Source organism: Cornus florida, unplaced genomic scaffold, assembly GCF_030987335.1.
Source record: "Cornus florida cultivar Cherokee Brave unplaced genomic scaffold, ASM3098733v1 CherokeeBrave_3.0.0_Hap2_Chr11, whole genome shotgun sequence".
In the NCBI taxonomy this organism is placed as follows: domain Eukaryota; kingdom Viridiplantae; phylum Streptophyta; class Magnoliopsida; order Cornales; family Cornaceae; genus Cornus; species Cornus florida.
In genome coordinates, this window is record NW_026775581.1 from 132,001,329 (window position 1) to 132,021,177 (window position 19,849).

Here is a 19,849-nt window from a genome sequence, read left to right on the forward strand (position 1 = left end):
TTTCAAAACTAAAACGGAACTTTTTGGAAAAAGAAAATACCTCAATCAAGGTACCTATTATGTCACTAAACCTTTTAAAATGTATAAAGATTGAATTTTTGAAATAAAATGAGAGTTTTGAGAGGAGCTGGTACCGATGTCTAGCCCATGTCTTTTTGTCCAATGGGGAATAGACTTGATTGGCCGGAAAAGGACAAACCAAGCATGCTGTCGTGGCAATCAACTATTTCACAAAATAGGTAGTTTTTTGCTGTCTAAAGACAGAATTTGGGTGGATTGGTTCAAGAAGTATTTGATCTTGAGTTCTGTGACTTTGTTGAAGTCCACTTTGAGTCTCATGGTTGACATCAATTCTTAGTGACCACCTTCTTTTCATTGCTTACGCATTTTGAATTAATTCATTGAATTACTTGATGATGCACCGGATCTTTTTCACTCCCGCCGTGTTTGGTGGGTTAACGACACATCCATTCCTTTTATGGGGTCTAAATTAGTTTTTTAGAATACCCAGTCAAAATATATATGATATTTACGCACATTATTCTAGGACTCAACCAAATGTTCTCCACAAACTCCTACAAAACTATTATATGCATCATACAATTATGGACTAACCAGCTAGGAGGGCATGTGAGGGAATTTAATTATAATAAATTGGAAGAGTTTTTTCTTTCATTAGATCATGAGAAAATGGTAAATTGACTAATTTTCTTTTATTGCCCTTTTTCCATCCCACCCCACTTTAAACGGATTGCATGAATAATTAGAAACTAAAGTAAAAAATGGAAAAAGAAACGGCAAAAAAATCAGAAGAAACATAAATAATAGGTGCCATTAGCCCATGAAATTAGTACTCCACTACTAGATGAAGCAGCTGAAGGGGAGAGTTACGATTAGGATCACCAACAAATCCTTCCAACATCTATCCTGTTAATTTAAGCCACAAATGGAAAGTGGTAAGTGGGATCAAAAACACCTGAAACAACCACCGCAAGAGAATTTCCTTTGAATTCTACATTTGCCCAAGCTTCCGTATTAGGACGTACCTTGTTTCATTATAATCGAGCACACAAAAATAGGTCCTACCGTTATATGGTAGTGTTGTAATAGTTCAGACTTTTCACAATAGCTGCTGCTTATAGAGGTGGAGAGGAGTAAAAAGGCCATTCATTATATAAAAACTTGATTAACCCAGAGAGAGAGACAGACAGACAGACACATCAACAATGACCACAAGAAGAAAATCTAAGCAGATTTAGTTCCACATATTGCAAGAAACTAGCCCTTTGCACAAAGAGCTACTTATTTCAAGCAATCTATGTTTAACTGAAAGCATAATATACCAATAGACTCTTTTACTACACCAGACAAAACACAAACAGATAGTAAGGTCGCAGAAAACTGAATGCAAAACAAGTAACTGAAGACACTAACGTATCAATCACTCCTCTTCAGTTTCCGACTCCGCGCTCTGGAGCCACTCAATGAAAGGCTTTGAATTCTTCCAGATCAGAGAGTCCTTGTTGCCTCCTGTCAGTCCCTCCTTGTACCACTGTACTATGTACTCTTCCTCCAACACATCAGCATCATAAAGTGCTTTCAAAATCAAAGCCACTTCCTTCAATGCAGCCGAGCTTGACTTCACACAGAAAGCCTCCATTGCTCTAAGCAGAAGCAACTGTGATTTCTCATCCTGAGCAACAGCGGCAGCAAGATAGCTTTTCTTCTTGGACACCTCTTTTGTAAACCCTTTCTCAACACAATCAAAGAGTGCCTCAAAAAAAGAAGTCATTATTTCCTGAGGAGATCCAGAAAGCGATCCCAAAATGGACTGGAATTGACTTGCAGTAACACCTTTCTTCATATTTGCTTTCACCTCTTCCACAAGCCTTTCATGGGTTGAGCCCCCATTCTCAATCTTGGAATTCTCCTCAAGCGGCGGAGCATTTTCTAGACTGTCACTCGCTTTAATGCTCGCCTTGGACTTCTTCTCTGCCTCCTTTGTGGAAAGCATAACCATGTCCGCTGTAACAGATGTCAGTTGCTCTTGGATCCGCAGGCGAGCAGCCTCCATTGATGTGTCAGCTTGCCACTCAACATCATCCTCTTCATCCTCATCAGCCTCTTCCTTCTCATCAACCTGGTGGCTTATAGCTGGTGGAGTGCCTTCCTCATCAGAGCCACTGGCTTTCTTCTTGGCAGAGATGACTTTTTTAGGACCATCCTTGGTAGAAGTCTTCTTCTTCACCTCTTTCTCTTTCTTTAGCTTCTTCTGCTCCTCATCAACAGCCTCACCTTCCTTCAATCGCTCTTTCTCAGCCCTCCTCATTGCCTTCTTGTCCTTGGCCCCCTTCTTCGTTTCAGGTGGGTTCTTCAAGATGAAAGTTGTCAGTTTGTCTCTCATGTCCACATCCGATACAAAACCACAAGCAGCACATTTAAGTTGGATCATCTGACTTTTTGTAATTAAGACCTCAGTTTCAGGGTTTCCACAACCATAACATTGAACATATTTCTTTATGAAGTTCTCGAGGAGACCAGCAAGTTTGGCAGTGTCATGAGCCCCATTAACAAGTGAAACCCCAGTTTTCTCGTCGAATTTAGATTGGGCTCCAAGCTCACAACCAAAATACTTTGTTGTGTAAGAAGCTGGCCTCGCCAATGCCTTTGCAATATCAACCATATTGACAACATTTGTCTTGATGCCATTTCCTCGGCCCTCTATCTTGGTAATCATCTTAGGCATCTTGTACCTGTAGAAGGCATCATCACTATTGCTGGCACCTATGTTCTGTAAAGCCATTTTTGCTTCAGTACAGAAAGATCCAAGACAAAATTGCTATCACAAGAAGGAAATGCTGGATTTCAATATGTAGGTGTTTTCCAAGAGTTCTTGGGCACAAATAGATTGATCCTGTGTACTAAGGGAAGGTTGCACCCAGCTGCAACAATAAAAAGACCCCGGGTGTTCCCGAAATGACCCGATATTCATGCAGTCTATTCTATCTGAAAACAGTGAGTTCTTTTTCCTTGACGTCGGACAGTACTCTCCAAGCAACCCAATTGATCCCAAATAAAGAATGGCTTGTTTGGACATAAAAGAAACTTCAATGTTGGCACACTTCAACTCAAATATTAGCAGTCCGCAGATGAACCAACAAGCTCCCTGAATCAACAAGGTAAGATTATGAACTTGAAAACATTTTTAAAAATGCAAGCATTGAAAAAATATAATGATTATAATCGGATAGCTACTGCAAACAATGGGACCATCCCCAACCTATACAAGGTATTATTTCAGAAAGGGTTCCCAACACTTAGCTACACAACACAACTTTTTCCTCTATCTCCTTTTCATGTGAAATGAATGCCACACCACACTAAGTTCCCAACATCAGCATGTTCAATTAATAAGAGTCAATTCTTTTTTCAGAATATGACAGACATGTGAAATCCAGTAATTCTAAAATCAACAATATGAACCATCCAAGCACCACTTTTAATTTCATGCGTAAGGAGAAGAAATAATTTGTCAAGAATAAAGATGAACAAAAAAAAGTTACAAAATTTACCACTTGTGAAGTAGTAAGGCTGAAATATTCTCAAACTAATCCACACCATTTTTATATGTATAACCCACATGGTGAAAGATTAAAAGAGAAATATCCTCTTATACATGAGAGAGGCTTGAAAACAGAGAAAAATGGAAGACTTTCCACAAATCATGAGCTACGTAAGACACAGAAGTAGGTTAAATAAACGAGACAACAAAGATGACCACTAATCTAACAAGAGATGTTTCTCAACAAGGAAGTTAGACAATGGTCACATAAATAATTTTTGCCAACAGTACGATGGTCACATAAATAACTCAAATTACTTTGGTTTCAATACCTAACTAACTAAGAGAATATAAGCGAAAAGTCAAAGGAAATAGCATTGTCATATAATTGATGATTATCCATTCAAAATTGGCTCATGTATCAGATTCAATATATTGTTATGCCACACAAAAATAAGCAAATCGGTGTTTCCAAATACATGATTTTCTTCAACTAAATCACTGAGGGTGCTAATTACAGGCAGAAATGTGAAGCCCAAAACCACACCAGCATAACCTACAAGTGAATGAAATAATAGAAGATGAAATTATGTAGAATTAGCTTTCTTGATCCTCAAAATTAATTTTTGAACCACATGACCTTAAAACTAACCATAACAACAACAATGAAGAGGATATGAATTTTAAGCAACCATGCCTGTATCATCTAAGCCTTAAGACACTTAATTAATATAGGAGAACAATCCAAATGTGCATTCAAACTTTCAAAGTGACTAAATCCCTAAAGACACTTTATTATGGCATAAAATGCAGGCGGAATAGAAACTGCACAATTTCATATCTATTATTTTTCTCTCTTCTCTTTCAGAATTCATCTATAATTTAGGGATGTAAGTGACACTTCATATTTTAGATCACAGCCTTTTTCAGATTCAACAAGCCAATAAATTCAAAACAACCAAGCCTCAATACTACCATTTGCCTTAATAGGGTTTTTTCACAGCTGAAAAACAAAAATATCAATATATTTATATAAAAAAAAAATTCATCCATTTTCTCTGCAACCAAATAGACAACTAGGAAATCCATGGTTTGACAATAAAAAATACAAAGAAATGAAGTGGATTTCAAGAAATCTCTTTTAGTTACTAAAAAAGATAACTAGTTCGCAACATTCATAAATAATCAAATATAAGAAACGTGAAGCATGTACGGACTCGAACAAAAATAGATTTATGATAAAATAAATAAATAAACAAATATTAAGAATCAAAACCATCAAGGCCTGATTCCAATGGCTTATCCATTCAATCAAATAATCACATTCAACCCCATATTCGAGCTTTCCATACACTGAATCTCAACAAACACTACACACATAGCACGAACTACAAAAAAAACCCTAAACAAAAACATATTATTAGCTTACAAAACTATCCATCACTTTTATTATGATAACATCAAAAATCTCAAATAGCATAGCTGAGATCTGTCATTTATACACGCGATTTTATAATATCAAAGCAGATTCATAGAGATGTTGTGTATATATATGTAATCGAAAAGAAAGAACACGAGAGCAATCGAATGGTACAGATAAATTTCACCGATCGAATAAGCCCGAGCCTTCGTCTACCTTGGATGGAGCAACATGAAATTCTAGAGAGAGAAAAGTAGAGAGAGAAAGAGATTAGGGTTTAGCTGGTGCAGGAAATGAGTGATGAGAGGCGGCCAAAGCGATTTCTTATATAGGATTGGAATCGGAATGGAGAAAAATGCCCACATACTTTCGATACCAGAATTACATGTAGTAGCATTTACAATAAAACTCCCGAAAAAAAAAAAAAATTACAATAAAACTTTTTCAACATGATAGAATTAAAGTGTTACCGTTACAGTTAGCAACATTATTGGTCCGTTTGGTAAGAGAATAGAAGAGAGATACAGGGGGGAAAGAAGATAGGAAGAAGTAAATGGTTTTTATTTTGTTTTCTAGAGAGGGGGTAAGGAGTGAATTTCAAATAAATAAATAAATAAATAAAAATAAGTAAGTCATTACTAAGGGGGTGGAAGAAAGGAATATATTTTCTTCGGTAGAAATGATATAAAAAAATAAAGAATAATATTTAAATATAGACAGAAGATAGGAGTAAAGATAAGTTAGTCTATTATAAAAGTTTTAAATTAATACATCACTCTTTATAAATATTTAATAAATCTTATAAATAAAGTAAGGAATGTTTTTAATGGTAAAAATAATTTAAAAATTTATATTTCATTTTATTCCGTCGATCAAATTAAATTGTCAGATTTTTCATTCTCTTCCATTCAATTGAATAAAAAGAGGAAAATGCTTAATCTCTTCACCGTGGATATCTCAGTCATCCTTTCTTCTCTCCTTTTCATTAAACTTTTTTCCTTCATATCAAACAGAGCATAAAAAGTTGACGAAGACAATTAAAAAAAATAAAGAATTTAAAGCACAAAATTTTTCTTACAATTAACCTCTCTCTTTTCTCTCCCTTTATAAAAAAACAAAATAATGTATTATCACGTTCTCTTTTGTTCAACCAAACAAAAAGAATAAATGACATAATTTTTTTTTTAGGGTAAAGTACATTCACAACCCTTGAGATTTGGCAAAATGACACTCAGAAAAAACTTATATGCTTTTTGAACAAAGACACCCCTGAACTTTCAAAAATGGATAGAGACACCCCTTTACATGAAAAATTGACCAAATTACCCTTTAACAGTTTAAGAAACTTTTTTAACTTTACAATTTAATAAATTGGACCAATCTACCCTCATGAACAATTTATGCATAAAAAGAAAAAGTAAAAAAAAAAAAAAAAAAAAAACTTTATATTAGTATCATATTTTTTATTTTTAAGGAAAAGAGATTGGTTTAATTTTTTTAGATGCAATAATTAAGCATCTTAATTTAAAAATAAAAAAGAAAAAGAAAAAAAGTAATTACAAAATATAATTTGTTTGAAATATATTAGATAAATAAATCATTTTAGACGTCTACATTTTTAAAAAGTTGGGACATTTATAAAGTAAATAACCAAAAAAAAAAAAAAAAAAAAAAAACTTTATATTGTTCACTTTTTTTTTTTTGGTTATTTACTTTATAAATGTCCCAACTTTTTAAAAATGTAGACGTCTAAAATGATTTTTTTATCCAATATATTTCAAACAAATTATATTTTGTAATTACTTTTTTTCTTTTTCTTTTTTATTTTTAAATTAAGATGCTTAATTATTTCATCTAAAAAAATTAAACCAATCTCTTTTCCTTAAAAATAAAAAATATGATACTAGTATAACTTTATGCATCTTAAATTATATATCAAATATTGTGCATTTCCCAACATAAAAGGGAAAAAAAATAATATAAAAACAAAGGGAAAAAAATAAAAATAAAAAAAAAAACAAAGGTATGCATAAAATTATATTGGTACCTATTTTCTTTTATGTTGGGAAATGCATAAAATTTGATATATAATTTAAGATGCATAAAATTTTACTGGTACCATATTTTTTTATTTTTAAGGAAAAGAGATTGATTTAATTTTTTTAGATGAAATAATTAAGCATCTTAATTTAAAAATAAAAAAGAAAAAGAAAATAAGTAATAACAAAATATAATTTATTTGAAATATATGTATTGAAACAAAAAATCATTTTAGATGTCTACAATTTTAAGAAGTTGGGACATTTATAAAGTAAATAACAAAAAAAAAAAAAAAAAAAAAAAAAAAAAGTGAACAATGAATTGTTTTTTATTTATTTATTTATTTTTTTTATGCATAAATTATTCATGAGGGTAGTGTAATACCCCGATATTTTAAATGATTTATTAATTAGGATTAATTAATTTTATTTTATTTTGAAATGAATTGTTTGATTTAATTGGGATTAATTATTTTTATTTTATTTTTAAATGATTTATTTTATTTAAATTGAGTGCTTAGATTAATTATTTTGTTTAAATAAAATTATATTTCGTGATTGATATAATGATTGTTGTGTGTGTGATTGATGTATTGATTTTATTGGGATGGTATGACTTAGTTGTAAATTCTTGTTTGTTTATGTGTTTTATGTAATTAGTTATTTTAATTTTAAGTGTTTGATTAATTATTTTATTTATTTAAATTAATTGGAATGGACTTAAAGGAAGTTGGACCAAAGGATGTGATCTTGGGCTTGGATGAAACCTTGTTAAGAAATTAATTAAAGGCCCATGGTTAGGAGGTTACTTAAAGGATTTTGTTGAGCTTAAAAATAATAAGTATTCTTATTTGAGGTTAATTAATTAATTATATAAAAGTAATTAAATAATATAATTAATTAATAATTATTATGGAAGGATATATACATAAATATTATATATATTTATGGATATATGTGTATACATATATATTATATATGTGGATTTATATATATATATATAACATTATATATGTGTATATATATTTATATTATTTTATTAAAGGATGAGTATTATTTATTTAATAAGTCATACTAGTAATAGGATTAGGGTTATGTGTGTAAATATACACATAGGGTTTTATTGTGAAGAGTTTCACGTTAGAAAAATAAGAGAGAGTCAGAGAGTGAAGAAAAGGGGCTAACGAAGAGGAGGCCGGATCAGACAAGGAGGATGCCGGATTTTGATTAGAAGGCAAGTTCTTTTCTAATTCTCCTCTTAGGACTCATAAGCCTATCACCTTATTATCGAAATTATAGTTTTATTTCACTTTTATTTTTATTAAATTAATTTATTAATGGGATTATATGAACATGATTATTCTTTACAAGATTATAGAATTAGATCTTTGTATGTATCATTCTGATAATTTAAAACCTGTATGTGAGGTTAGGTTAATTAAATTTTGTCTTTGAAATTTTTATAATTTGCTTTAACCTTGTATAGCATGATTAATTAAATTAAATAGTTCTTAATATTGTTCTATATGTTCATTTATGCCCAAAAATAATAAATTAGTCTTTGGGGATTTTTTTCTGAAATTTTTAGAATATTTTTAGAGTTTATTTTGTATTTTTAGAAATATTCTGGAATTTATTTAGAATTAAATTTGATTAATTTAAATCAATTACGTGCACTGTTACATATCGGCGTAGCACAAAGGGTTATGATTCCGTGTGTTGTGGTGCAAAGAAATTCAGTGTGCTTCATATCAGGACCATAGGATGGTTCTGATGGTTAACTAATGATCCCATGTGGTTGGGTGCATAGGGAGTTGGTAAGTGGGCAGATCTAGGCCCTTAGATTTTTTCAACATTAAATGGATTGATTCAGTGCATCGAGGCACACAGAAATCGGATGTGCGCATTCATCTAGACCGTAGACAAGGTCTGGTCAACGGAGAATTCATGCGGTGTGGGCGAGTGCACCAGAACGTGGAAGGCAGCCAATCAGAAGCAGCCACACACGCACCGAGAGTGTGACAGGCACGTGACGGCACGTATACGCGCCTGCCAGTGACCTTAAGCGCGTGGAAGCGCATGCAGTACGTGTAGGACAGTGTGACGGCGCGTGGGGAAGCGTGTGATGTCCCGAAAAGTTCCAGCGGGGTCCGGTGATGTGCCAGAATTGTCTTTAACTCTGTTTGGGGTTGAAATCAGTCACTAGAGGAGATGTTTTTGGATTGGAGAGCCGTTAATTGTTATTAATTTATTTAATAGCATTTATTTACATAAAACAATTAAATAATAAATTTATTATGGAAGGAGGTATACGTATATATATAATACAGTTGTTTATATATATACATATAGGTGTATGGTTTAATAAATTTATGGTAAGTATGGAAAGTTGTATATATGTATTTATTAATATATATGTATATATGTGATAGAAATAATCAACGATTATTAGGAAATGTGTTATACACATATATTTTATAATATATATGTGTATATGTATAGACTTTATAATTGTTAAGTATTATAAATCCTATTTGGTGTATCTTGTTGTGTAGATGGTATGGTTGATTTAAAAATGTGAATGTAAGGACATGCGTATAATATGCATGTGAAGTTTATGTATGATTAAGTTTATAGTTAAGTTTAAAGTTAGTACATGGTTGAATTGTAGGCATGGATGAATTGTCAAAGGTTTTAATACGTTGCCTTATTAGTTATGAATAAATTTCATATGTGGGAAGCATAGTTGAATTGCTAATTAATGGTGTAAGTAAATATACTTAAGGAGGCATGGTTGAATTGCTAATTAATAAATAAGTATATTTATAATGGCATGGTTGAATTGCCAAGGCATAACTAAATTGCCATGTGTTAGATGATTTATAATTCATCTATGAATACTGTATGTATAAGTTGGATTAGGATTATATATTCTGAAATTAGAATAGTCTAGTACATAAATGTTAGTTATTATTTTATTATATTAGTAAAATAATAATGGGAGAGAAATTGTCAAAGTATAGACATTAGCTATGTGATAAAGATAATTGAAATTGTTATTTGTTTTGGATTAAATGTGGTTTCTGTTGTTTTAAAATTTATTGTTTAAATAAGTTATTGTCTGGGGTGGAGTTAAGATTGGAGGAATTTCTTTTTAAAAGAAATATATATTGGTTGATTGTTTAGATATGATTATTTATTAATCATTGATTAATGGTTTTACAATTTAAGGAAACTATTAATGGATAAGAGTATTGTATATATATAAGTACTTATACATATGTGTATCGTCGTACATTAAAGTTAAAACTTTATTAGGGTTGGTTTTGGTATAGATGATTTGTTTATTGGTTTTCAGAGGTTTGGTAGAGAGAACTTGCTCGTAGGGTTTAACCCGCGATTTATTTTTTTCAGGTTACTAGAAGTTCAAGTCCTAAAGTTGAGGATCCGCAGCTGGAGGACTTATTCATTCTTTCGGGTTATTTAAAAGCAGGATATTATTAGTTTTTCATTTGATATTAGTATTTACTAATGAACTTCTGGATAATAGATTTTGGTTAAGAAGTCATTGAGTTACAGGATTTCCGAGTTGTAAATTTTGGAGAATTATAAATGGAATTTTTATTTAATAGATTTTTTTTCAGCGAATTATTTATTATTTTTATTTCTTATTGTACTCTGTGTTTGTTTAAATACTTTAATTGTTTTGATATCCCTTAATTTTGTGCGCGAATTTGATCAACCCGTGATCCGAAATTAGGGGGTATCACAGGTAGATTGGTCCAATTTATTAAATTGTAAAGTAAAAAAAATCTCTTAAACGGTCGAAGGATAATTTGGTTAATTTTTCATATAAAGGGGTATCTCTGTCCATTTTTGAAACTTCAAGGGGTGTCTTTGTCTAAAATATAGGTAAGTTTTCTCTGAGTGTCTTTTTGCCAAACCTTAGGGGGGTGTGAATGTACTTTACCCCTTTTTTTTTTTAAGAATCTCTCATTCATCTTTTATTTTTTCCCTCCTATCCATTTTCTCTCTCCCTACCCCAAAAAAAAAAAGCATAAGAGTTTGCATAGCATTAAAAATATATGGGAGAAACAAACTTTCAATGACCACCTAATTTTTCTTTTTTTCTTTTTTTTTTAAATGTTATTTTCCAATAATTTTTTCTCCCAAAGAACCCAGGTATGGGGAAAATAATTATTTGTATAAGAATAGTGTAATAGTCATTTGACTCATTCTTATATTAATTAGATCCTTATATAAAGCATTATTTATTTAAATTCATATATTGCTTTTATTTTTTTAAAAAGAGACAAAATATTTGTCGGTACCTTATTTAATAAAAAATAAAGACAATTTAAGAAAAATATTATATTTTTATTTAACTTTCTCATACTATCCATTATCCAAATCATGAAATGATACTTTTTTATAAAAAAAAATTCATGATTACCGATCACACTAGAAAGTTGGTTTTTTATTTTTTTCACTTCCCTCTCCTTTTACTTTTACTTTGACTATTAATTTTCACTTAACAAAATTGACTAGAACTCGTTGTATTCATATTTAGTCATTGCTAGACATCTAGAAAGTACACTCCGCTCCTCCTAGGGTTGTAGCATTATTTAACATGCATCGGACGTGTCAACTACAAGTGTTATGAAATTTGATTTTTTTTAATTATTATTTTTATTTTTTGGTTAGACACGTTCGGAAATTGACCAAGTATTTTTCTTAAAATAATGGAATTTAATACAATTTGAAATATATTATGGATAATTAAAAATAGTATAAATTTTTAGAAACCAAAAATAACAAAAATTTAACTTAGATTGCATTGAATAATTATTATTTAGATCTAATTAGTGATTTCATTATGTGATTACGGTGATGGACTGATTTACTAAGGGCTAGGTGGGAATAGTCGCCCCCACTGAAAAAAAAAAAAAAAAAAAAAAAAAAAAAAAATTATTTACAAAATTTCTTATAATTTTGTTAAAATCTTAAAAAATTTCATACTTAATTTTTTATAACACTCCGCTATATATTATTGTATAATTTTATAGATATGTCACTATTGTGATATTATTATTTGTTGTTGTGTTCCTTTTGTATCTAACCCATAATATTTTGTGAGCTATGTAGTATGGGCAAGGACACGGAACACCCATTCGACACGTCACGTTAAATTTTTAAAAAGTAAAATGAGAATAATTTGGATACGACTATATATAAATATGAATTTTTATTTATACATATATTGAGTAATAGTATCATAAAATTTAATTAATTTCTAATTTTTATATTAAGAATTGTAATGGCTTTTATATCAATTATTCCTGTTATAATAGTGTTTTATTTTAAATTAATAAATATCATTAATGTTTCGCTTGTGATCGCACGTGTATAATGTTAATTTTTCTTCAAGAAAAAATTTGGAGTTAAACATTTTAGAATATGTTCATATTATTTTTAAAATTATCTGTAAAATTGTGTTAGAAGTATTTGAAAGCCGAATCTAAATGTTCAAAAAATATGAACAAAATGTCCGAAAATATTAAGAAAGTAATCAAAATAATTAAAATTTATTTTTATTTACGTACTCTCCACCGACACGGTTACGACTTGTAAGTTATTGCATCATTACGTCCGAGTGTTGTTCCGTTTAGTATCTGTGTCAATATTTACTAACTTTGACATGGTATAATTCTTCTCGTTGGTGAGATTTGTTGCGGCAAATGATTAAAGTAAAAGCTAACTTCTTGTCATCATGAAACTATTAGGTTGTCCTTTCTTACAAAAAGTCAAAAATTTATTTACTACAGTAATTAATTATAGTTAAATGTAAGAGTCTTTATGTAATTTTGTGATATTTCATTAATTAACCGCCAATGTTTATCTTTATTTTTTAGATCAGATGGTTTATTGAGAATTGGGAAGGATAAAAATACTCATACATTGATTTTATACATAGCCAATTAATAAAAATATTTTTGGCCGTTTACGTGTGTGGGATATTCTCATTGTTGAACTAAAAAATGAGTGCCAAAATTGAAAATTTTGTTCCTTTTGTAAGTGTTATAAGAATATATATATATATATATATATATATATATATATATATTAATACGAGAATCGATCATTTTGAAATATTAAAGTTCAAAATATATAATTATTGTCAATATTATAAATAAATAAATGGAGTCCACGTTCTTGTTCTAGTGTGAAAACATAGTTTTTATTTATTTATTTATTTATTTTTTCCTCACAAAGAAAATTTTTAGTAATCATAAATTACATTTTTTAATTTTGGTGGGTGTTATTTTGACTTCAATAAAGTATTATGATAAGATTTTTATTTTATATTATATTATATTTTTTAATTTTATTTAATCATGTCCCCAAAATCGGGCGTGAGATACCCAAATATAAATATACAGTTGTTTCACACTTGTACACATACCCATGTAATGCTACAATGTTGACAAAAAAATAAAAAATAAAAAATAAGTAAATAAATAAATGTCTATATATCTTTTTTCCTGGATACCTATTAAATACACATTAAAGTATTGCATTCTCTAATTATTTACATTTTATTTTCAAATTTTCATCAAATAAAAACATAAAAAATATTTTTTATAAATAATTTCATATGAAAAATATTTTATGGGTCATTTAAATATCTGTTTGGTTTAATTCTCTAATAACAATTTTATGTCTCATATAAGGAAAATCAGATAATTTTATCAAAAAAAAAAAAAAAAAAAAAAGGTTTGGTTATTCGTTTTATAAGAATTGTTTAAAAAAAAATTATTTACCAAAAATAAAAAAAAATTCTATTTTTAGAGAATTATTATTTTAAAAAGTATATATATATATATATATATATATATGTTATTTGAACGGTTTATAAGAAAAATAAAACAAACACGTCCTTAGGATTCGTATTTTCCATTAGATTATCATTGACTTAAATGATATTGGTCGGACTCCTATTTCACCATATTCCATCCACCAATCAACCAGATATTGCCACGTCACCACCCCAAATTGTCTATTGCAAATGTACCAGCGTTAAAAACCAAAAGCTGATCGATTGCATGAGAATCACGTTGCAGAAGATTATAGCTTTATCGTTTCAATCTCTCGTCTTCGGCCACACCCACAGTTTCTGTCTCTCTCATCTGTGATTATTTCGAGCGAAGGTTGAAGCAATCGTGACCTCGCGGGTTTGTCTTGTTGGTAAACCCATCAATCTCGTTCTTATCTTATTTCTCTCTCTACATTTTAAGTGATTCAGTCTATATGATCTGTTTGGATCTTCGAATCGTGTCTGTTATCAATAAATTTCTCTCTCTATATGTGTGTGTATACATGTATATGTATACATTTACATATGCACATGTATTTTGGTATCTAAAAACTCTTGCAATCTCAGCTCCATTATTTGATTTATGAAATTTGAAACTTACAAAGTGATACATGAATTGGTGATTCAGATCTTCAGTTGATTCTGAATTACTTCGTTGATGATTTTTCGTGGCTGTTTTTGTCAGATCTTTTTGTGTATCTGTGTTTTCTCTACTTTTCTTTATGCAGTGTAATTTTCTTCTCAATTTGCTCGTTGGAATCGTATAGAAGGTTTAAAAGTTTATAATTAATTTTCGAAATTTTGAGTTCACTATCCGTTTGGAACTTTGGGACATGTTCTCTGATCGCACAAATATATATAATTTTGATAAGTCTGATAGCATAAATATAAAAATCTGCTGAATGCTTTGTTTATTCATGTTGATGGGAGGGTCACCTTGGTTTTGCCAAATGGTTGAATTAGGCTTAGTTGTGGATGTTTTCTTTTTCCATGTCTCTATGATCCAAAATTGAATATTCTGAAATTCTAGTTGCGAGTCCTTAATGCTAGGGGATTAAGTGAAATATGAATCTTGGTTCAAAAAGTTAATGAAAAATTAAGAGGTAAGGGAAGAAAAAGAGCCCATAAAGGGCTGCTAATGGAAAGAATGCTCACCTTTAATTCATATGGAAATATAGATAATGTTTTAGAGGGTTAAACACTTAAACATGTATTATTTATTGAGCATTGAAGTGCTTATTTTATTGGTCTTCCATTTATATCTTACCCTAAGCGAACTGTTCTAGCAAATATCCTGCTATCCATATATTCTGTCGTATGTTTGATTGCACTAGAGAGTGGTTTAGTGTATCTATTCGGTAGATTTGTGAACCCTTACATATTTTGATGTCAAATGCAATGAAGGTCCTATTTTTTCCTAACAATAAAGATTCAAATTGTTCACCAAGAATTAAAAGACTAGTAAGCATACAGTAGAATGCCTTTGTATGTTAACTAATGTTTCCTTTCTTCCTAAATATAGCTCATCAAGCTAATTGGTATTATAGGAAGCATTTAATGTATGTTTATGCAGATTGTGGTATTGTGCTATTGCAGCTGTCGTATGCTAGGTTAGAACAAGGACAATATGTCAGGCACGGAGGATGTTAAAGAGCACCATGTAGAGGGAAGTGCCCAGCCATCATCCCAACAAGAGGTTGGGTTCACATTCTGGCTTATTTCATGATGGAGAACCTTATTTTCCCTCGACTTCTTGATGTTGTAGCAGATTTCTCAGGATTTGTCATAATTCTAATTTTAATTTTTGCAGGAGGAAGCTGTTAAAAAAAAGTATGGAGGGATTATGCCAAAGAAGCCACCACTCATTTCTAAGGTGTGTGTATATATATGTATATATATTGATTTTTTTGATGATGTTTGTCACTAAAATTTTCTAAAAAGAAGCTAGTTTGTGCTTGTCCTGACTCAAGGCTCTATTTTTCATGTCAGGACCATGAACGTGCTTACTTTGATTCTGCTGATTGGGCTTTGGGGAAGGTATTGCTTTATTTATTGCTCCACCATCTTCTTTGGGCTTGAAGCTTGCAATAGTTGAGTAGCTGCATCATGTTAATAACCTAATGTCCTTAAATGCTTTTGGATGATAACAGCAAGGTGTAGAGAAGCCCAAAGGACCACTTGAGGCACTTCGGCCTAAATTGCAGGTACTAATATACTTTTTTTTTTTCCTCGTCACTTTTATATATTTGCTATGCTAATTAATATTTGTTAGACCCGCTCCACTTATGCATTACTACCATGTATGTATTTTTATTAGTTTGCTGGTTTTTATAATGGATTTGATATTTTCTTAATGAGTCTCATCGAAAAGTTAACACTATCAGATCAGAATTTTTCGTCTTAGCGCAAGTTCTGAAATGCTTGTTAGTTGATATTTTCTCTAGATAATCGAGCATTTAATTGAGTCTGAATGTTGCAAGATAAAACTTTAATTATGCTAAAGAGAATTAATATAGGATTGGTTGGATTCTCAAGGGGGCCTGACCTTCAATCATATTTGGCGGGGCATTGAAAAATTAACTAATTTAATTTGAACTAGCTCACTAATACTGGAACTGAATCTGAATATGATCCCAGGTAAACTAGTTTAACTATACTCAATTTGTCTAGGATTTGCCTAGATTGTTAAGCGGCACTGTTTGGTACAATGTTAAAAGTTTGAACAGACAAGTGTTAAAAGTTTGAACAGACAAGTGTAAGGACGTGTTTTCAAGTCTTAAGTTTATCCACTTTGTGCTGAAACGCCAAATGCCAAATGCTAGGTCTTTTTTCCAGTCTCCCTCATAGCACCTCTCATAGGTGAGATCAGCATTGAGTTATGGCCTTTATTTGCCTAGAATATCTGTAAAGTATGTCATCCAGTGGCCTCTTGCTGGATGTTAAGCTAAAAGGCTGATGGCGGTGCTTGACCAAGTTGTAAAAGGCGGTGAAGCAGTGGTCTGGTGGATAAAAGAGGATGTTGAACCCTGATTTTCTGAAGTTTCTTTAGAAAACAATTTGTGGTTTGGATTACTTCCAAAGGCTGATAACATAGTTTATTCAATTCCATGCCTTCTTGATACATAATCTTCATGACCTTCTTCCTCTGAAAATAGACGATGGCAGATGAAGGAAAAATCACACCTCATATGATATATTGTGGTGTAACTTTTAAGTTTATGGAAGGTATCATGAATCCTTAAAATGAATACATCATAGTAATGCAATTTGTGGTTCTGCATATGATAATGTCAGATTAATTTTGGAAAGATTCTGGCGTGATGTCATCCTGCCAAGCTAGCAACATCCTCTATATGTACTGAATCCCTATTATGCTGCTAGTATGTTGTGGAGTCGAGGGATTAAAGAAACTAAATGTTTTGAGTGACCAAGCAAGTAGGAATTTGTATGGTATTTTTAAGACATGCCGGTGTACATGGGTTACAGTCTTTCCTGGTGCTTGAATTTTATATGGGTTGTTGTTTACAATGCTGATTAGTTATATACTCAATAGATGGCGAGCTTTGGTTTTGTGCACCGTGCCTCTTACTCTGTATACCCAAAGACTGCAGTATGATTGTTGGTGGTAGGCATCTTAACTGAATATGGAAGATTTTCTCAATGACTTTATATCCTCCCATCATCTGGCCTTAGAGACTGTTAAAAGACTTTCTTAATGACTTTAAATCCTCCCATCATCTGGTGTTCAATGTTTCGGAATTTATATGATTTAGTTAACAGTGGTGGATTTTATGGAATTTACAAGGGTGGTCTATAATGCTTTCCACTGGATTAGAGTACTATAGATATCAGGCACAAGAATTAATCTACAATGCAGGCTGAGTATTTGCCCAGGGAACTGTTGTTACTGTTTCAGAAATACAGAAATTAAGTCAGATGATCTCATACCTGTTAAAACCTCGCCTAGTTGCCTTTAAGTTTGTGCTGAAAATATGTGAAATGGTCGAAAGTCTCACCTAAACCTTGTTTCCTGTGGATAAAGTCAAATCTCTCTTACAAGATTACCTAGTTCATGTCCTCCCCAAAGAACATGATTGTTTCTGTTCCAGCCTGACAATTTCATAAGATACAGAAGCATCACTCAAAATATTTCCTGAGATTATTGTTAACTAATTTTATCATAATCATATCGTAAAATTTAGTGTATGGTAATGTAATCCATTTGAAAATATCATCACACATTATTTTCTTTCCAAGAAGTGAGTATATGTCTTTAACCTTTTGCATTTTAAAAAAAATGGTAGTATTTTCTTGTGAATAAATAAATAAATTGGAAGCCTTTGCTCTATAAATTTGCACGTTCATTATATGTCTTGCCATTGACATTTCCTTTTCTTTGTTTTTGGTGCTTTCTTTCAACTAGCCAACACAACAGCAAACACGATACAGGAAATCTCCTTATGCTCCATCAGATGGTGAAGGTATGCACAATGACATATTGATGAGCCTGGCTGACTTGAATTTGTTCCTAACTTGCCACAGTTAATGTGAATGTTGAACCCGCTTTCCTCTTGAATTGTTTTTCTCTTGGGAAAATATCCTTACGATTTATTCTCTGTATGCAGAGGGAGGAAATGCTCCTTCAGAGGAAACTGCAAATGAATGAGGGGCAGCCATTGGTCCTCTGATCTTGTGAGGACGATTGTTATTCTAATATCTAAATAGGCGAAGAGTAAATTTCTGTTGTTTCAATAAAATCGGTGAAGATGCTACAATATTTGCAGAAGGGAAAAGAAAAACACCTACAGTCTGTATTTGAGATTTATGCTACTATAATCTCCAGATTTAATTAATATTCTGACACAGGAACGTGTTCTTGCTGGACCATGAAAAGAACTTACATCTGAAATTTAAAACCTTCTATTTTGATCTTTTGTGTGCAAAGATGAATTAAGCACGTGGTTAAATTGAAATGAATATTTATGTTTTACATATGGTTTTTGGAAAAAAAAGGTTTGTTGCTCTTATAGGGCCTTAAAATTTGGCCATTTGTTCATCATTGTTTTTCGTTAAGTTAATATTTTTGGAAATAAATGACAATACCTCTTCTTTCATTTCCTCTTGGAGATTAAGTTTAGAGTTAATTGAAATCATTGATAGATTGAAAATGCTTTGATTTTAATGGAAGCTTTTGCTCTCTTATCTTTCCCAAGCGTACAATGAAGTATGCAGTGACTAAAGCAATGACATTCATGCTAACCGCAACAGTAGAATGACCAGTTGCCTCCATCCTCACCGCACCCATCATACCCAGAGATCTTGATGGGCTCACTCCGCCCTACTTATTGTCAAAGTGACACAATCAACGCACGTTGATATCCTAAAGTAAGGTCTAAAATAGGATCCACTTAGGCCATCATACTCTTGATTGTTTCACTTTAACAAATAGGTCTAGCTCTAATTAATCGATCTGCATTGTGTATTGGGTCATGTATAATCAATACTTACAACACTAGTCATGTTTTGTCTTAAAAACGTCTCATGAAGATCCAAACAAGCAGCATCTGGAAAAGTTGTGTGCAATATTTCTAAAGAAAGGGAATTGAGGTTTCATTTGAAAGATTAAATCTAATTTTATCGAATCTAAATTAAATTATAACCGTTAAACAACCGAACCTGAATATTACATTTCTTAATCCACATAGAACTGTAGTTATGTGTACATAGTAGTACAACTCGGGTGAGTTTAGGGCCCAATTCAAGGTAAAACCCTGTGTACAACTCAACCCAATTTTCTATGTCAAGCCCAATCCACCTTCAAAATTCAAAATTTGAACTCAGTTGAGCTTAGGTTCGAAAAAATCTATGTGAAAATCTGATTAACCTCTGTCACTTCTACATGAAAGATTCCAAAACTGAATATAAAATAGGAAAATATACAAAATTATAAACAA

At 31.2% G+C, this 19,849-nt stretch overlaps 2 protein-coding genes across 6 annotated transcripts; one reads left to right on the plus strand and one right to left on the minus strand.

Annotated features, from left to right (window-relative positions):
- Window positions 1-1,151: 1,151 nt before the first annotated feature.
- On the minus strand, window positions 1,152-5,351 carry LOC132286967 (eukaryotic translation initiation factor 5-like). 3 transcript variants are annotated; one of them, XM_059789415.1, is made up of 2 exons: window positions 5,199-5,351; window positions 1,152-3,166 (listed from the first exon to the last, which is right to left on the minus strand). In XM_059789415.1, exon 2 carries the CDS (start codon window positions 2,801-2,803, stop codon window positions 1,442-1,444), a length of 1,362 nt encoding a protein of 453 aa, XP_059645398.1. In that variant the 5' UTR covers window positions 2,804-3,166; window positions 5,199-5,351; the 3' UTR covers window positions 1,152-1,441. The 3 variants fall into 3 exon arrangements, with proteins under 3 accessions (XP_059645398.1, XP_059645399.1, XP_059645397.1); XM_059789416.1 differs by having other exon boundaries at window positions 5,170-5,351; XM_059789414.1 differs by having other exon boundaries at window positions 5,157-5,351.
- Window positions 5,352-14,105: 8,754 nt separating this feature from the next.
- LOC132283640 (uncharacterized) lies at window positions 14,106-18,826 on the plus strand. 3 transcript variants are annotated; one of them, XM_059785625.1, is made up of 7 exons: window positions 14,106-14,266; window positions 15,492-15,591; window positions 15,706-15,768; window positions 15,885-15,932; window positions 16,046-16,099; window positions 18,319-18,376; window positions 18,521-18,826. In XM_059785625.1, exons 2-7 carry the CDS (start codon window positions 15,523-15,525, stop codon window positions 18,559-18,561), a joined length of 333 nt encoding a protein of 110 aa, XP_059641608.1. In that variant the 5' UTR covers window positions 14,106-14,266; window positions 15,492-15,522; the 3' UTR covers window positions 18,562-18,826. The 3 variants fall into 3 exon arrangements, with proteins under 3 accessions (XP_059641608.1, XP_059641609.1, XP_059641610.1); XM_059785626.1 differs by having other exon boundaries at window positions 14,114-14,266; window positions 15,469-15,591; XM_059785627.1 differs by lacking the exon at window positions 14,106-14,266 and adding an exon at window positions 14,408-14,436.
- The last annotated feature ends 1,023 nt before the right edge of the window (window positions 18,827-19,849 follow it).